The sequence below is a fragment of the Sturnira hondurensis genome, unplaced genomic scaffold (assembly GCF_014824575.4).
Source record: "Sturnira hondurensis isolate 20B ecotype Veracruz unplaced genomic scaffold, ASM1482457v3 Scaffold0011378, whole genome shotgun sequence".
Classification (NCBI taxonomy): domain Eukaryota; kingdom Metazoa; phylum Chordata; class Mammalia; order Chiroptera; family Phyllostomidae; genus Sturnira; species Sturnira hondurensis.
In genome coordinates, this window is record NW_028084009.1 from 8241676 (window position 1) to 8258735 (window position 17060).

The following is a 17060-nucleotide window of genomic DNA, read 5'->3' on the forward strand; positions in this document are numbered from 1 at the left end:
CCCTCGTCCTGTGGGCCACACCCAAGTTGCCAAGCGGGAGCCATTTGAGAGCATGCGTGGCTTGTGCCCACAGCACTGTGTCCTGGTTTTCCAGCCTGTGTGTCTGACACATGGGCACAGGCGGGTCCCTGTGCTGAGTGCTGGGGGTCGGGGCAGAGGCTCNTCTGTCTACAAAGAGGCATCTCCACGGGAACCCACAGCCACGGCCACGGCCACGGCCACAGCACTGCTGGCGCTGAATGAATCCTGGACGGCTCCCAGCCTCGGCTGCTCCTCCCATCACCAGGACCCCTCGTCCTGTGGGCCACACCCAAGTTGCCAAGCGGGAGCCATTTGAGAGCATGCGTGGCTTGTGCCCACAGCACTGTGTCCTGGTTTTCCAGCCTGTGTGTCTGACACATGGGCACAGGCGGGTCCCTGTGCTGAGTGCTGGGGGTCGGGGCAGAGGCTCCATCCAGGTGCATGAGGCTCCGTGGTGGCGCCCGTCTGGTCTGGGGGTCACTGCCCTCCGAGGGCACTCAGCCTGGGTCACGGCCCCACTCTCCAATGGGAGACAGTCTGCTGCGTGTGGCGTACAGGCACATACATGAGCACAGAGGCGCACACAGTACACACACACGTATGCCTGTGCTCGTGACCCATGAACACGTGTGTGCAAACACAGGGAGCCCCATGCATGTGAGCACACATGTACAGCACACGGTGCAGTCACACGTGCCCTGTGCATGTGCACACATCCCCACACACAGAGGTGAGAGTGGCAGGCTCCCTCGGGGAGGGTGTGACCGTTGTGTCCGGCTTCAAATCACAGCTATGATTAAAACACGATTGGCAGCAAAGATCCGCTCTGCAGGCGTGACTGTGTCACCTCAGCCACTGGCGGCCACTGGGCTGCCACAGAGCCCTGAACAAGGCCACGTGGCTGTCCATTCGCTGCCTGTTTTCCTGGGAGCCCCTGAGTGTCGGCACCCCAGGACCTGCGGGCGTCACCTGCAGTGAACAGGCCACCCAGGGTCAGGGACGGCAGCTGCCTTTAGGCGGCCGGGCGGGCACAGCTCTGCCCCGGCGTGCTGGTCAGGTCAGGGGTCCCCAGCCCCAGGCTTCCCACCTGGGTGCTGCCCTGTAGAGAGGTCGAAGACAAGCAGGTCCTGGCCCCCTGCAGGCACCCCAGCATCTGGCCACCCAGGACTGCTCGGCTCAGTGTCCGCTTCTGCGGACACGTGTGCTCGGCAGGGATGTGCTGGGTGAGACTGGGCTGTCACAGCCCCCCCATGGAATGGAAGTGGCCCAGGCCGGGAGGGCCCCACGATTGTCCTGGCCACTGACTGTCCCCAAGGATCGGCTGCTTGTGCTTGAGGAAGGGTCAGCCTGAGATGGGCCACACCTATGACCTGGTCTGACCCTGGCCAGTGCTGGAGATGGCCTGACATGGCCTGGGAGCTGTCGGGGTGGGGGGGGCATTTACCGAGCACGTGGGCACAGGCATCTGCCTGCAGGGTCCTCGCTGGGTCACAAGGCCAGGAGCCCAGAAACACTGCCGGGAGGTGCACCACAGGCCCCCCTCCAGGAGCAGCCTCCTCGGGGCAGTGGTGGGCTCACAGGCCCCACAGGTGTACGCACGCGTGCGGGGTAGTGAGACAGGGTCGCCCTTGGTGCTGCTCCCCAACCCTCGGGGGGGGGGGCGGAGAGCTGTGTCCTGCGTGGAGGGCGGCTCCAGTGGGGTCTGCGGGTCTCCTCGTGCTGGTTTCTGCTCTCTCAACGCTTGGACTCTCAGACGTCTTCCCGTGGACACGGCCCTGTGCCCAGAGGGTGCCCGGTGGGTCCCTGGGGAGAGAGCCAGTGACAGGCCAGGCCTGCTGTGCAGTGTCCCCCACAGTGCACTCTCCCCACCTCATGTCCCTTGCGCCCTCGTGGGGCAGGGCCCTGCAGAGTGATGACAGGTGACAATGGTCAGGACCCGACCATCTGCCCACTCAGAGTCAACCCTCAAGGTTTTGGAGGACTGCCGGCCCGAGATGAGCAGGGTCGAACCAGCTTCTGGCAGAGGCCCCTCAGGGAAGGTGGGGACAGCGGCAGCAGCGGACCTCTGCCCTGGGCAGCTCTCACCGTCCAGCTGCCCTGGCCTCTCGGGACGGGCACCCGCTGTCAGGGAGGGGTGTGTGGGTGGACGGGAGGTCTGGGTTCTCCACGCATCAGGAGCCCTGCAGGACAGTGTCCCTTCTCTCCAGGACCCGGGGCTGGAGGCCACACGGCTCCCAGAACCTGCCCATGGGGCCTGAGGGTCCCTGCAGTCCGGCCCTGCCCTTGGTGCTGGCGGCTGGGTGAGGCACTCGTCCCACCGGTCCAGGAGGCCCTGGCAGGGAGACAGACAGTCCCGGGTCTGCGTGCACTCAGGGGGCTTGGCTTCCTGTGTGGCTGCCACCGTGAGCTCCCAGGTGCGCACATGGGGACTGGAGCCCTGGGCCCCGGTGGCAGCGGGGGCGGGCAAGCGGGGGGCCGAGGGCCACAGGCAGTGACACGTGCTGCATGTGCAGCCAACAATTCACACGCTCTGCTAGCGAGTGTGGGGCCTAGACCCGACCCGCTCTCAGGGGAAGACACAGGACACGAGCCTCACGGCAGTGGACGTGGCAATGACTTCTGGGACTCTTCACCAAGGGCCTGGGGCCTGGCAACAACAGAGTGAAAAGCTGGCCCACAGGCCGAGAGGGGTACTGGAAAACCCCACGTCTGGCAGCAGTTTGATACCCGAATGCAGAGAGGGTTCCTAACACCCAGCAAACTCAAACAGGCAGACACGGCCGGCCCCCTCCCACACCCACACCACGATGACCGAGTTGCGTGGCGCCTGACATCTGTGGAAGCGAAGAAGCCATGCCCATGCAGACTGGCAGGACCGGGCACAGACGGGAGCGGGCTGGTCCCTCACCCACGTGTGGGGGATGAAAATGTGGGAGGGACATCTCGGGAGCGAGGCGTCCCAGCCCCACACTGGGTCCCCAAGCCCAGGGTCCCAGTGCCAGGAAAAGAAGTCCCCACGACTCTGGCTGTGAAAACCAGTGGGGGTTGAGTCTGTGGAAGAAAATTCCGGGGCTCCCAGCAGTTCCTCTTGGAGAGCCCATACACGGACTCACCCAGACTCACTTCCTCTGGGCTCCAGCGATGGGGTAGCAGCTTGAAAGGCACGTGGTGTGCGGGGGGCAGGCCGAGGGGCCTGGCATCAGGGCCAGCAGGGGCCACTGTCCCTCTTCTGGACCTGTTCACACCACAGAGCTGGCAAGCTGGTGCCACATCTGAGACTCCATCAGCCTGGCTAACACTGTTTGACCTGCCTTGGAGACCCCCAGAGACTCCGTCCTATCCAACTCATGAGCCCACCCAAGCTGTTAACAGAGACTTCTCCATATGAACAGCTGGTCTTGGCTCACGCTTCACAACTTCCTAAATCCTCTCACACCGGCAGCAGCCGGCCTCAGTGACCCCAGGCCGGGCACTAGCAGCAACCAGCCTAGATTCACAGCTTGGCTTCACCTGGGAATCTCCAAGCCCAGCACAAGTAGCAGCATCTCAGGTTGCTTTACAGCTCAGGCAGGGTGGTCCCGGGCAAAACACAGATGGGGGCGGACCTTGGCCTGCACCACCCAGAGACCCCAGGGCCAGCGCACCCAGTGGCCAGCTACAGACCACACTGGAGCACCACCACCTGCCCCTGCACAGCTGATCCCCCACGGAGGGCGGAGGTTGGTGGTCAGTGTCACAGCCAGTCCTTGCAGCTGACATGCCTGGGTCAATCCCTCCCATTGACCTGCCAACAGCAACCAAGGCTCAACTACAAGAGGAGGGTGTGCTCAGCCCACACAAAGGGCGCACCTCAAGCACCCAGCTTGGGTGATGGGGGAGGCTGTGCCACTGGACCCTACAGGACACCTACTGTGTTAGGCCATGCTGCCAAGACACAGAGTCAAAGCAGCTCTACCCAATACACAGAAACACACACAGGGAGGCTGCCAAAACAGGGAGACAAAAAAACATGGCCTAAATAACAGATCAAAACTCCAGGAAAAGAGGTAAATGAAATGAAGGCAAACTATCAGATGTGAGCTCAACACATTGGTTATCAGGATGCTGCCGAACCCAGCGAGGACCTCGGCAGCACAAAAACACCCAGGCAGAAACAAAGGACACGAACTGAAATAGACTGGAGCAACTCCCAGGGGAACAACAGCAGAATGGACGGAGCCGAGAATCAAATCAATCACTTGGAAACATGGAAGAAAAAACAACAAATCAGAAGAAGAAAGAATCCAAAGCAAACAAACAAACAAATGAAATGAGGACAGCGTAAGGAGCCTCTGGGACGACTTCAAACATTCCAGCATTTGCTTCACAGGACTATCGGAAGGGGAAGAGAGAACAAGAATTTGATAGCCTGTTTGAAAAAGAGATGAAAGAAAACTTCCCTAATTTGGTGAAGGAAACAGACATACAAGTCCAGGAAGCCCAGAGAGTGGGACCCAAACAAGTGGGACCCAAAGAGGCCCACTCCAAGACACATCATGATTAAAATGTGAAAGGTTAAAGAGGAGAATCTTCAAAGCATCAAGAGAAAAGGAGAGAGTCACCTACACAGGAGTTCCCATGAGACTATCAGCTGGTTTCTCAAAAGAGACCTCACAGACAAGAAGGGGTGGAAAGAAATATTCCAAGTCACAAAAACCTGGGGGCCTACACCCAAGATTGCTCCACCCAGCAAAGCCATCATTTAGAATCAAAGGGCAGATAAAGTGCTTCCAAGACGAAAAACTGAAGGAGTTCACGCCATTATTATATGAAATGTTAAAGGGACTTAGGTAAGAAAAAGATCAAAACTATGAACAATAAAATGACAAATAACACATATCTACCAACAATGGAATCTAAGAAACTAAGCAGACAAGCAGAACAGAGGCAGAATCGTGGGTGTGGAGAGTGTTTTGATGGTTGACAGACAGGGGCGGTGTGGGGGGAAGAGGGGAGGGGATTGGGAAATACGAACAGGCAGTCACAGAACAGCCACGTGGCCGGAAAGTGCAGTGTGGGACCTGGAGCAGCCAGAGAACTTAGGCGCTGACCCAGGATCCTGACAATGGCAGGGGGAATGGCCTGAGGGAGTGGGAGGTGCTGCGTGGAAGGGAGCAAAGGGGGAAAATCAGGACAACTGTAACAGCACAATCAATAAACTCTAATTAAAAATATTACAAGAAAACCCCCTGATTCTGGGCGAAGGGCTGGAGGAGACACCTCCTTTCCCAGAGGAAGGCACCCGCACGGCTGACGAGCAGGCAGAACGATGCTTGGCCTCATTAATCACCGGGGACGTGTGCGCTGAAGCTGCAGTGAACCCCGGCCTGCGTGGCCCAGTGGGTTGGATGTTGTCCAGCAAACCGAAAAGCCCCTGGCTCCCAACCTGGAGCAGCCCCAGCGCCGCAGATAGGTGAAGGGGGGTGACAAGCACCAACTACCCGAGCCTACGAGCTTTTGGTGGATCCCCGCCCCCCATGCCCCTCTCCCAGAGCTCAAGGGCACCCATGGCATCCTGGGGACTGCAGCGGAAGGCGTGGTGGGAGGTGGAAGAGGGTACAAGGGGGATAAACGGTAATTGGAAAAAATTACACTGTTAAAAAATAAAAACAAAGAGAAACCATCTCTACATTTAAAACGAACCATTCAGCCTCAAAAAGGGAAGGAAGTCCTGCCCTCGCTGGGCTCATTTGGTCGGATTGTGGACGCACAGTCACAATGGTTGCAGGTTCGATTCCTGGTCCCGGTGCCTGGGCCGGTAGGGGAGGCTTCTGCGGGCATCTGATGTTTCTCTCTCCCCTTCCCCCACTCCCTCTCTCTCTAAAAGCAATGAAAATATGTCTTCTGGTGAGGATTAAAAACAAACAAAACCCAAAACCAAGGAAGGAAACCCTGATCCCGGCCACAAGCTCGAGGACATTACCCTCAGTGACATTAACCCGTCACTAAAGGACACGTACTGTGTGTGGGCTTCATCGGCGGTATTTACCACATTAGAACTTTACATGAAGACATATAAGCACACTGATTGGAAAGCGCGAATCCATTCACTTAGGAACTTGGATGGCGTGTCCGACGACGAGCAGCTCCATTTTGGGAAAGGAAACAAGCTGTGAGTCTAGATCCCGCGGCGGCGCGGGGAAGTCGAGTGGGCGTCGTGGGAACAACGGGAATAGAAGCACTTTTCGCGCCCCAGCTCGTTATAAAAACACACGCGACTGACACACACAGCCGCCCCGGCCAGCGCCCGGGGGGCCACGGACGGACGTCCACGGGGCCGGCCGGGCAGTGGCACGGAGCGCCCTCCACTCCCGGGGCTGTCCCGCCCGCCTCTCGGGGGGGACGGCGGCCGCATCTGTTCCGACCCCACACCAGCCGCTGGGGACTCGAGCTGCCCACGGGGACCGAGGGGAGACGGCCTGTCAGTGCTGTCGTCGGGTGGTGTGGAGGCACCGCAGTGGGGACCGCGCGCTCCCCCGAGGCCTCGCTGGTCCGACGGGCGCCTCGGGCCACGCACGGAGTGCGGGAGTGCGGTTCAGTCATTTCCCGGAGGACGCGAGGCCAGACCCCGAGTCCTAAGATACCCCTTCGCTGACCCCGTGACTATACCCCCTACGTCTCGGCGCCCTTCACCGATAGTGACCCTGGAAGACGCCGCCTCGCGCCCCGCAGGGGCCCCTGCCTTTCAGGGCGGCCCGAGGGTCCACCGCCCCCAGGACGACCCCCTCCCGACCCTCCGTCCCTAGGCGCTGCCGCCAGGGGCCGCCGCCGCGCCCCTATGACACAGCAACAATAGGAGCCGCTCCGGCCCGCGCCTCGCTGGCCACGCTTCCGCCGGAAGGGGCCGGGTAGGGGGGATGGACGGCGGACCTCGCCAATCGCTCGCGGGGCAATGCTAGCCTTAGCGTCTGCCAGGGACCAATCGGCGGAGACAGCTGCGGGTGGGGCGGGGCCAGCGGGGGCTTCCGGCGGGGCCCGGCAGGCGCCGAGGAGGAAGAGCGAACCCAGACGGTACCTCTCGGCTGAGTCTTCGTGCGGGCCAGGTGAGTGGGGTGGCGGGGGACCGGGGCCACTGGGGGCGGGGCCTGCGCCGTCGGAAACCCGGAGCCGGGTCTACGGAGGCCGGAGGGGCCGGGGGTGTGGGGCAGAGGGGCTTGGGGGCCTGGGAGCCGGATTCCGTGAGTGGGCCGGCGCTCTCGGAGATCGGGAGGCCTTTGGTGGGGCGGTCTGCGCGGGGCGAGGACTTTCTGGACCGGGGACTGGGGAGGCGGCTCTTGGGCCATCCCGGGCAGCCGCCTTGCTGCAAGTCGCCCCGGCCCCTCCGCACAGCGTGGAGGCGAGGCCGTCGGGCTGTCAGGGGTGCGGGGTCTGGGCGGGCCGTGCAACGGGTTTCCCCCGAGTGCTCACTGTTTTTGAAGGGAGCGCCCTGCAGCTCCACGGGCGTGGGGCCAAAGTCTTGTGTCCCATCTGACGTGTTAGCGGTGTCCCCGCCCAGCCCAAGCTTTTAAATTCTTGAGGCCCTAGCAGAAGAAACAAGTTTTCGAGAAAGAGCGGCCTCGCAGAGTGAGACTGCGTAGACGCAGAAGTTGATTTCGTTCTTTGAGAAACGTGAGAAGCTGCGGGTTGGCTCCGTGGCTCAGGTGCCCGGAGGCTCTGCCCCCCCACCTCCTGCCAGGTGCTTTGAGCGGGTGTTGGGCAGCTTTCGGTGCTCCCTTGTGCCCAGCGGAGGCTCAGCGGGGGACGCCTTCCCTGGGTCGGGGCCAGCGCAGCGCTTGAGTAGTAAGTCAGGACTTCCATGAGTGACAGGGTCTACCTGCTGGTCCCCTTTCCAGGATGACGACTTCAGGCGCTCTGTTTCCCAGCCTGGTGCCAGGCTCCCGTGGGTCCTCCAACAAGTATTTGGTGGAGTTCCGGGCAGGAAAAATGTCACTGAAAGGAACTACCGTCACCCCCGATAAAAGGAAAGGGCTCGTGTACATCCAGCAGACGGACGACTCCCTCATTCACTTCTGCTGGAAGGACAGGACGTCTGGGAATGTGGAAGACGTGAGTGTGGGCGCCACGCTGCCTGCAGAGGCCGCACCTGGCCCTGCGGGGAGCTGCTGTCCTTCCCTGAGCAGGGTCAGCAGCCGGGTTGCCATGCGGAGGGCCTTGAAGTGTGAATGGGGGGGTTGCTGCCTTCAGGAGCTGCTCTGCTCTGCTCCTGGGTCCTCCCAGTGCCAGCAACCAGCTGGATTTCCCCATCACTGGGTGTTGCCGGCTTCAGATTCAGGAGTTAGGTGCCAGCCGCAATCCAGGCCAACGACTGGGTGCTTCTCACCCTCCAGGCTAAGGTGCCCTGGGTCAGGGTCAAGAGCAGGTCTGAGTTGACTTTTTGACTCACCTTGGAATGTTGTTCCCAGAATGCCTCTATTAAACTCTTTCAGGAGTTTAGAGTCTCACCCTGGCTGGTGTGGCTCAGTGGATTGGGCAAAGGAAAGTGTAAACTAAATCTGGCCTGCAAACCGAAGTGTGGCCAGATTGATTGCCAGTCGGGGCACAGGCCTGGGTTGCAGGCCAAGTCCCCAGCAGGGGGCGCAGGAGAGGCAACCACACATTGATGTTTCTCTTCCTCTCTCCCTTCCCCTCTCTAAAAATAAATAAATAAAATGCTTCAAAAAAAAAGTCGAAAGTCCCCTTTCCCCGTTGGGCACTGGGCCTGCCCCTGGCCCTGCCCCTGCCCCTCTCTCCCTTTGCAGGGGCCTGGGACCCCAGCTCATCTGCCCCTCAGGGACCCTGCTGGTGAGGGGCTGGGTCCTGTGCCACCCCCCCCACCACCACCACACACACTGCATACCCCAAGACACAGGGCCCAACGTGCCCCGGGGAGGTTCTGGGGTCCGAGGATCCGTGTGGGAGATGCTGACACCCTGCCCCTGCGGCCTCTGCAGGACCTGATCATCTTCCCAGATGACTGTGAGTTCAAGCGTGTCCCACAGTGCCCCAGTGGGCGAGTCTATGTGCTCAAGTTCAAGGCGGGGTCCAAACGGCTCTTCTTCTGGATGCAGGTACGTGGGAGCTTTTGTTTGTGTTTGTCTTTTCTCGCCGTCAGAAGACGAGGTGAGAGCCCTCCCAGCGGGTTGTGGAGCTGGCCTTCCCAACTGGCCAGTGCGGACCGGCCATGCTTGCCTGCCGCCTCCAAGGTCCTGGGGTGGCCTTCCGTGAGGGGCGAGGGGCTGCTTCCTAAGCCAGGCACCTGCGGCTGGGCCCTGAGCGCCTCTCTGGGTGTGGAGCTCCCTGGCAGACAGGCACGGGTTCGCGGGCCAGGCCCTCTTTAGCCTGCTGATCTCCCAGTTCCCCGAGGGTCACGAGGACCCCGGGCAGAGGCCCCGTGATAGTGTGTGGGGTCTGCGCGGCGTGTTGGGCGGAGGTGCAGGCTCCTTTCCAGGGCCCTGCCAGGGTGTCCCGCACCCATGGCAACAGACTGTCTTCTGTCTGGTCAAGCTGCCGTTGTGTCCTCTGCTGGCTGTCGGCTGGTCGCAGTCTCTGTCACGGGGCTGCCTCTGGTCATGTACACGGGTGTGCAGTGGGCACGTTTGCGTGTGTGGTTGTGGCAGGTGTTGCCGAGCTCCCTCCCAGGGCCGAGCCTGCCCCTCCCCAGCACCTTGTGGAGCCGGTGGGAAAGGTTTTTGTGGTGGGGGCCCCGCTGCTGCCTGGGCCAAGGCGGTGGGCGCGCGCGGCCATGATCTGGTCCGACTGCGGACTCGGGGCAGGGGTTTGCAGCCGCTGGGGCAGAGCTTGTTTCTCCAGTTTCCCCAAGGAATTTGCCAGATGTTCCCCACTCGCTGACCGTCCTGGTGTCGCCTCTGTGATGGCATCCCTCCCACTGCCCGCCTGCGGTGGCTCCATGTCCCTAGCGCGTGCTCAGGGGCTGCTGCACAGAGGCCTGGGAGCTGACAGGGCGACCCTGCCCGGTGACCCGCTCACCCCAGGGGCTGCGGGCGAGGCTGGAACTGAGGTCATTGCATCCAAGGCACTTCCCAAGGTGGGGCTGTGGTGGACCACAGCTGTGCGGGGCCGGGCCTCGCCCTGGCGTGGAGCGTGCTCTCATTCTGTGGCCGTAGAACATGTGTCCGTCATGTGGGACCACTGCCCCGGGTGGGCGGCCTGCTCAGCCATGGCGGTGTCCTGTTCTCCCGCAGGAGCCCAAGACGGACCAGGACGAGGAGCACTGCCGGAAAGTGAACGAGTGCCTGAACAACCCGCCCATGCCCGGCGCCCTGGGGGCCGGGGGTGCTGGCGGCCATGAGCTGTCCGCGCTGGGTGGCGAGGGCGGCCTGCAGAGTCTGCTGGGGAGCATGAGCCACAGCCAGCTCATGCAGCTCATTGGACCCGCCGGCCTCGGAGGACTGGGTACGCCCTTGAACCTGCAGCCTTGCTCCTGGCTGGGATGGCCTTTAGCGCTGCGGGGGGGCGGGGGCGGCGGCTTTTCTGCTGGTGTTGGCTTCCTTTAAGTGTCTGGCCCTGAGGGGTGTCCGTGTGTGCGCGCCAGCGCTGCCCTCCTGGAGGAAGGCCTGTGAGCGGCAGTGGGGTGGGCGAGGCACCGGGGAGCGTCCCGCTGTGTGTCTTGGGAGCAGCCAGCTGAGGAGGGGCCTGAGGACATGCGCTCAGGGCTCCTGCCTGGAGCCTGGGCTCCCTCCACACCGCCTGCTGCCCCTGGGCGTTTGGTGGCCCTTTGTGCTGGACTTGCACTGTGTCACGCTGAGCCCGAGCGTGGTGGAAGGAACGGGCCCCAGAACACCACCATCTGGGCAGCCGCTGCCCGGGCTCGCCGCCTCCCTGTGCTTGTCCCTCAGCTTCCGTGCCAGCCTCCCGGCACCGTCGGTGGGGGTGTGGGAGTTGGGCTCTCCGGTGGGTGTGACAGCCGAGCCTGTGTCCTTGCTCCTTGCAGGTGGGCTGGGCGCCCTGACAGGGCCGGGCCTGGCCAGCTTACTGGGGAGTGGAGGGCCTCCAGCCAGCAGCTCTTCCTCCAGGTGAGCCCCTAGCCTCGCCCCCACTGCGCCCATGGGTGCCGCCAGGAGTTCCCTCCTCAGGGAGACTGGGAGTAGGAGATGTGGGACGGAACAGGTGTCAAGGAGGTCCTTTCACGGTCTCGGTGCTTCCCGGACGCCTGCACCACAAAGGCCTTTGCCAGGGGGGCGCCTGGTGGCTGCAGCTGCCCTGCTCTCCCCAGCTCCCGGAGCCAGTCGGCAGCGGTCACCCCGTCCTCCACCACCTCTTCTGCCCGTGCCACCCCAGCCCCTTCTGCTCCAGCAGCCGCCTCGGCCACCAGCCCGAGCCCCGCCCCCAGTTCGGGGAGTGGAGCCAGCACGGCAGCCAGCCCGACGCAGCCCATCCAGCTGAGTGACCTCCAGAGCATCCTGGCCACTATGAACGTGCCGGCCGGGCCAGGGGGCGGCCAGCAAGGTAACCCGCCCGTGGTCCTCCGCTCCAGGGGTGGAGGGCCTGCTGCCCTCACCTGCTCGAGCTGGCTTTCCAGGGTCCGGCCTGGCCCGGCACGTCCCCCGGCCGGCTGCCCTCTGCAGTGTGCTTCCTCCGCGGGTCTCCGCTGAGCGTGTCACGCCCTCCCGACGGAGGCCGGGCCTGCCTCTGGCCCTGACGTCCGTGTGCTTATCCTGTAGTGGACCTGGCCAGCGTCCTGACGCCTGAGATCATGGCGCCCATCCTTGCCAACGCGGACGTCCAGGAGCGCCTGCTGCCCTACCTGCCCTCCGGGGAGTCGCTGCCCCAAACCGCAGAGGAGATCCAGAACACGCTGACCTCCCCCCAGTTCCAGCAGGTGCCTCAGCGGGTGCCCTGCACCTCTGCTGCATGTGCCCGGGTCCTGCCCAAGTGGGTGCCCCCCCACCCCCAGCCTTGCTCAGAGGTGTTGGCCCTTCCTTGCAGGCTCTGGGCATGTTCAGTGCGGCCTTGGCCTCGGGGCAGCTGGGTCCCCTCATGTGCCAGTTTGGTCTGCCTGCGGAGGCTGTGGAGGCTGCCAACAAGGGTGGTAAGTGCCAGTCCCCACCTGTGGGTGGGGACTGGGGCCTCCCAGTGTGCGTGGCGTGGGCTGGCTGCCCCCACACCTGGTCGGCGTCAGCAAGCCGGGGCCCGGGAGGGTGGCCTCACGCCCTGGACACTTTGCAGATGTGGAAGCGTTTGCCAAAGCGATGCAGAGCGGTGCCAGGCCGGAGCAGGAGGGCGACGGGAAGGACAAGAAGGACGAGGAGGAGGACATGAGCTTAGACTAAGTTATTTGCTGTCTTTTATGGGGCAGGGCGCTCGGCTGTGCGAGGGGGCCGGGCCTGCGCCTGCTACGGCCCCCACGGCTCTGCCCTGACGTGCTAATAAATAAAGGTCTTGTCTTTTATCCAACAACTCGTCTTCTGTGCCTGGGAGTTGGTGTGGCGGCCCTGTCCCCTTGCCGGCTGGACGGGAGCTGGTGTTTCGGGGTGATCGGACTTTGGGGTGACAGGCCTGGGGCGGCTGTTCCCACAGCAGCCCCGTGACCAGGCTGTCAGACGCTCTCCTCTTTATAAACCTAAGGTCAGCCAGCAGTCAGTTAAGTAATTCCTTTTTAGTTTGTGTTTTAAGGAAAGGGACCAGTGATTTACAGACTTCTCAAACTATTAAAAATTGGTGGAAGGAAAATCTCACAATTATAAGCAAAGATCAACAGTATAAAAACCCAATTTTATTGTATTTCCCTCTCATTTAAAAAGTCAGACATAACTTAAACGGTTCCCAGAAATGAGGCTGCCCACCGAGTGCAGATAAACCCACGTGAACTTCATCTATGAGACTGGCCGAGGGTGGCCTGGTCAGCTGGCTGTTGGCGGGGGCGGGTTTTCCGGGAGACGGTGCCCCGCCTGCTTGGGCAGCCACTGGCCCCCACTGCGCCCTGGACGCCCGCTGAGCTCGGCAGGGTGACTGGGGACCCATCCACTGTCAGGCTCCTCATGCATCCCTGGAAGCCTGGAGGCCACGGGTGCGGCAGGGTGGGGGGCCCGTCCTGTGTGTCCTCCAGTTCTGGGGTGCAGGGGAGACAGAGGGAGATGGGTTGGTGCACAGCTTGGCTTCCAGCGGGGGTCCCACCACGGGAGGGTAGGCGGAGAGTGGAGCGACCCCCTCCCCTGGGTAAGGCTGCACTCACCGGGCAGGCCGCCGAGGTGCAGGGGCACTGGGGTGCGCTCCGAGGCCTCCAGCACGGGGCCCAGGGCCCGGCTGCTCTGGGTGTCCACCTCCAGCCACAGGGCACTCCCGCCTTTGGTCACTGTGGGCACAGGCTCCCTGAGGTGGGGCTGGGAGGGCCCTCACCAGCCCCAGGGCCCAGGCTCTGCCACGTCGTTGACCTCTGCGGGTCAGTGCCCCGAGTCCCTGCCAGGCTCAGGAGTGTCTCCCGTCACGGGAGGGGTCCCAGCTCACCTGCCAGCTGGTGCCACTGCCCGTCACACAGCGTCCTGGAGAGCCTCACGGCAGTGGAGAACACGCCTGCTCCATCGTCTGCCCACAGCAGCACCTGGGGTCGGGACGGCTGTCAGGGGGGCCCTGCTGACCCCAGTGCTGGCCCTTGGTCACAGCCCCCACCAGCTTACCTGCTTCCCCAGCACCTGCGCCTGTAGGTAGGGGGGTGCCTGGAGCCGGCCCAGGTGGAAGAGGAGGCCCGTGGCCGTCTGGGGCCGCACCTCCAGCTGCAGGCTCACATTAGGCAGGGTGGCCCCCAGGGTGTCTGTAGGGAGGGGCTGTGAGCAGCAGCAGAAACGACCCCAGGCCCCTTCCTCCCTGGCTATGGCTCCCACCCCACCCCACCACCGGCCCAGGGACAGCCCTGGCCCCCTGGGGCAGCAGACGGACCTAGGATAAGGGCTCCCCTGCTGCTGGCAAAGAAGAGGCCCCGCTCCAGGGGTTCTGAGAGACAGGGTGTGACCCCCACCATCCTGTGGGGGGTCCTCAGGAGCCGCCCGTCCAGTGCCAGCCTCTTCACACAGCCGCTGAACCAGGTACTGCTCACAGCCGCCTGGGGGGCACGGCACACCTGGGATCAGGTCTTGGGGCTGCTGGGGAGGGGGACTGGTCTAGCAGGGCTGGGGACCCGGTGGGAAGGCTGGGCAGAGACAGCTCTCACCGGGAGTCTGTGGCTGTGCTGGCTGCCAAGAGGAAGACCCCCCACAAAGAGGGTGTGGGGGTGGGGGGCCTCGGCCCCCTGGTGCTGCTTGTCAGCCTCCTCCCAGTTCTGGGCCCAGACCCCGTTCACCCCGAGCTGGATCCGAGTCCTGTCCCACCGCACGGACACCTGGGGGTGGGCAGAGGTCCGTGAGGCTGGCAGCTCTTGGAGCCCCGCCCACGTCCCTTCCCCTCAGTCCCTTACTTGGTGCCACCGGCCAGCCTGACCACGCAGGCGGCTCTGAACCCGGAGCTGGGGCACAGGGCCGCCTGCCATCTGAGCCACGAAGTGCCTGTGGCTCAGGAAGAGAGTCAGGGCGGGGCTGCCGGACGCCAGGGGCACAGCGAGGACCAGGAGCCCACTCCAGGAGCGGGGGCGGACCAGCATGGAGAGGCGGGACCTGGAAGCCACATGACTGTCAGCCTGGGGGCCCCCTGTGCCCACCCTGCCCCACCCTGCCCAGCTTACCGGTTGCTAAGGGGCGCCGGGATGCCTGTGAACTCCAGGGAACTGGGCAGGGGGCCCCCAAACTGGTAGGTGCCTCGGATGACCCCCAGGGGCTGTGGCATGCAGGCAGGGTCCTGAGTGGGCTGCCGGCTGCGCCGGGAGGCCTGTGGGGTCAGGGGTGCATGGGTGCTTAGGGGCTATCTTCCATCCACCCCCCAGCTCCGCCCACCTGAACTCTACCCCAGTGCCCACCTTCCGAGCTGCTGTGGCCTGCAGTCCTTGAGGTGCAGGTGACGTCCGGGGGCTGGGGGCCGGGGGGCAGCCTGAGCTCACACTGACACCGCCTAAGTTCAGCTGCAGGTCAAACACGCGCTGGGGCCCCTCGAGCCTGCCGGGGGTGGTGGGAGGCAGTCAACCATGCAGGCGGCACCTGGGCGGGGCGTCAGCACCAGCCTCCCTACACCTGCTCAGCTCACCTCTTCACAAAAACGTTGCTGATGCAGCCACTGAAGTTACGGAAGGTGTCCGGCTCAGGCAGGCCGCCCAGGAGGAGCTGGGGGGACTCTGCAGGCTGGGGCCGGGGTCTGGGGGGCGGCCCCCGGTGGGGTGCCATCTGCTGAAGCTGGTCATCCACGTACAGCCAGACCCTGTGGGGAGAGCGGCGTATCTCCTCCCTGCCCCCCGCCTCCAGCCCAGCCTGCAGTAGGGCGGCCACACAGCTCCCCGCTCAACCACCACCCCATTCGCTCCTGGCTCACCCTGTGGCATTGCTGTAGAAGGCAACATAATGGGGGGCGCCATCCGCAAAGCCCCCTGGTGACTTGACCTCAGTCCTCACAAACCGGAGGGTCACATGGCCCCGCTGCAGGGACACGTCGCATATCCCATCCTGGGGACAGTGGTGAAGTCAGCAGACCAAGCTGGGGTCCCAGACTTACTCCCTCCAGCCGCTTAGGCCCTGATACCCCAGCTGCAGGAGATCAGAGCCACAAGGGGAGGGCCGGGCAGAGTCGGGGAGCAGTTCGAGGGGCTGCTGGACACACCGGGGAGGCTCTGTGGTACAGCAGACCGCTGTCCTGGGTGCTGCGGAAGCCGAAGCCAGAGTAGACTTGGCCGGTGAGGGGTGCGACGTCTGGGAGCGCCAGGGGCAGGAAGCCGCGGCCCTGGAATGTCATGGCCCGTCCCACCTGCAGGCAGGTGATAGTGAGGCCGAGGCTCGCCCACGGGAGAGGGGCGGCTAGCGGGGGCGGGGCTCACCAGAAGGTCCGCGGTACAGCCGGCGCTGATGCCGGTGGTGTTCAGCCGCTTGAGATCCACGTACTTGCCCAGGGCCTTGATGCCCTTGACGCAGCCACGCACGGAACCCCCGGTGGGGAAGAGCCGCTGCAGGCTGCGGGGCGAGCGCGTGTTGGGGACTGGTATGAGGGTGGGGAGGGTGGGCGTGGTTGAGGGGGCCGCGCCGGCTCACCTCGGGGGCAGCTGGTCCAGCGGCACGCCCCCTAAGTAGTAGGAGTCGGCCAGCTGCAGCACGTTGTCCTGGTCCACGCTGAACACGTTGGCCCTCTCCACGCGCACCAGCACGCGCTGGCGGCCGCCCCCCAGCAGTAACACCTGGATCTGGACGGCGGGACAGGGGCTGCAGAGCCCGTGGCGTCCCACGGGCCCCTCCCGCCCCAGGCCATCCCACCCAGCTCCAGCCTTACTGCCTTGCTGGCCGAGGTCAGGAGCGGCCGGGTCGTCAGCGGGACAGCCTCTTTCAGGCCCTCGCCGAAGTCATAGAGGAGGTGGAGACTGCCCTCCATCACAGCCAGGCACAGGAACTGGCCCTGCGGGGTGGGCGGAGTCAGCACGGGGTGGGGCTAGCACGGGGTGGGACTGGCGGGTGGGCGGGGCAATGGGCGGAGCCAGGGTGGGCGAGGCGGGCCCAGTAGTCCTGCCTGGTGCTGCTGGAAGAAGATGATCCCATTGGAGGACACCAGCCGCAGCTCCTGCTCAAAGCGCTTGGTGTTGCCGGAGGGACTGGCTGCCTTGATGTGGGCGAAGCCAGAGCCCTCCAGGTAGGAGCCATCTGTGAGCCATGGGTCTCCAGTCGACTTGGAGCTGCAGGTCAGAGGTCACAGGGGTCAGAGGAGAGTGGGCCAAGCAGGGGTGAGGGACGGGCCCCAGGCGGCACCTACCGTGGACAAGGCTTGTCCACTGCTGTGTTGACCCGGAAGGTCTGCTCGAAGTTGTAGAGGCTGATCACCTCCTCGTTGAGTGTGCCGACCTCAATGCAGCCTTTGTACCCAGGGAGGCGCAGCGGCTCTGGGGGCTGCGGGCAGAGCACGTGGTCAGGGCGTCATGGGGCGGGCTGGAGCCAGACACCAGCAGG

General features: G+C 63.7%; 2 protein-coding genes and 1 long non-coding RNA gene across 5 annotated transcripts in view; 2 read left to right on the forward strand and 1 right to left on the reverse strand.

The window, feature by feature from the left end:
* Window positions 1-171: 171 nt before the first annotated feature.
* On the forward strand, window positions 172-839 carry LOC118996565 (uncharacterized). Its single transcript, XR_005068514.1, has 2 exons — window positions 172-489; window positions 523-839. It is a non-coding gene; the product is annotated as an uncharacterized LOC118996565 (long non-coding RNA).
* Window positions 840-7020: 6181 nt separating this feature from the next.
* Window positions 7021-12456, forward strand: ADRM1 (ADRM1 26S proteasome ubiquitin receptor). Of its 2 annotated transcripts, none has more exons than XM_037060020.1 (9): window positions 7021-7103; window positions 7893-8106; window positions 8991-9107; window positions 10242-10452; window positions 10991-11072; window positions 11273-11505; window positions 11721-11878; window positions 11986-12088; window positions 12226-12456. In XM_037060020.1, exons 2-9 carry the CDS (start codon window positions 7894-7896, stop codon window positions 12327-12329), a joined length of 1221 nt encoding a protein of 406 aa, XP_036915915.1. In that variant the 5' UTR covers window positions 7021-7103; window position 7893; the 3' UTR covers window positions 12330-12456. The 2 variants fall into 2 exon arrangements, with proteins under 2 accessions (XP_036915915.1, XP_036915916.1); XM_037060021.1 differs by having other exon boundaries at window positions 7923-8106.
* Window positions 12457-12750: 294 nt separating this feature from the next.
* LAMA5 (laminin subunit alpha 5) overlaps window positions 12751-17060 on the reverse strand; it is a 41277-nt gene continuing 36967 nt past the window's right edge. For both annotated transcript variants that reach the window (XM_037060023.1, XM_037060022.1), the window contains 17 exons: window positions 16867-17000; window positions 16627-16789; window positions 16393-16515; window positions 16158-16306; window positions 15947-16079; window positions 15733-15876; window positions 15448-15578; window positions 15166-15336; window positions 14942-15077; window positions 14711-14853; window positions 14447-14642; window positions 14204-14371; window positions 13933-14095; window positions 13674-13807; window positions 13504-13597; window positions 13232-13351; window positions 12751-13107 (listed from right to left, as the gene is read on the reverse strand). In XM_037060023.1, the coding sequence (XP_036915918.1) occupies window positions 12869-13107; window positions 13232-13351; window positions 13504-13597; window positions 13674-13807; window positions 13933-14095; window positions 14204-14371; window positions 14447-14642; window positions 14711-14853; window positions 14942-15077; window positions 15166-15336; window positions 15448-15578; window positions 15733-15876; window positions 15947-16079; window positions 16158-16306; window positions 16393-16515; window positions 16627-16789; window positions 16867-17000 (2541 nt within the window). In that variant the 3' untranslated portion in view covers window positions 12751-12868. The remainder of the gene's footprint in view (window positions 13108-13231; window positions 13352-13503; window positions 13598-13673; window positions 13808-13932; window positions 14096-14203; window positions 14372-14446; window positions 14643-14710; window positions 14854-14941; window positions 15078-15165; window positions 15337-15447; window positions 15579-15732; window positions 15877-15946; window positions 16080-16157; window positions 16307-16392; window positions 16516-16626; window positions 16790-16866; window positions 17001-17060) is intronic.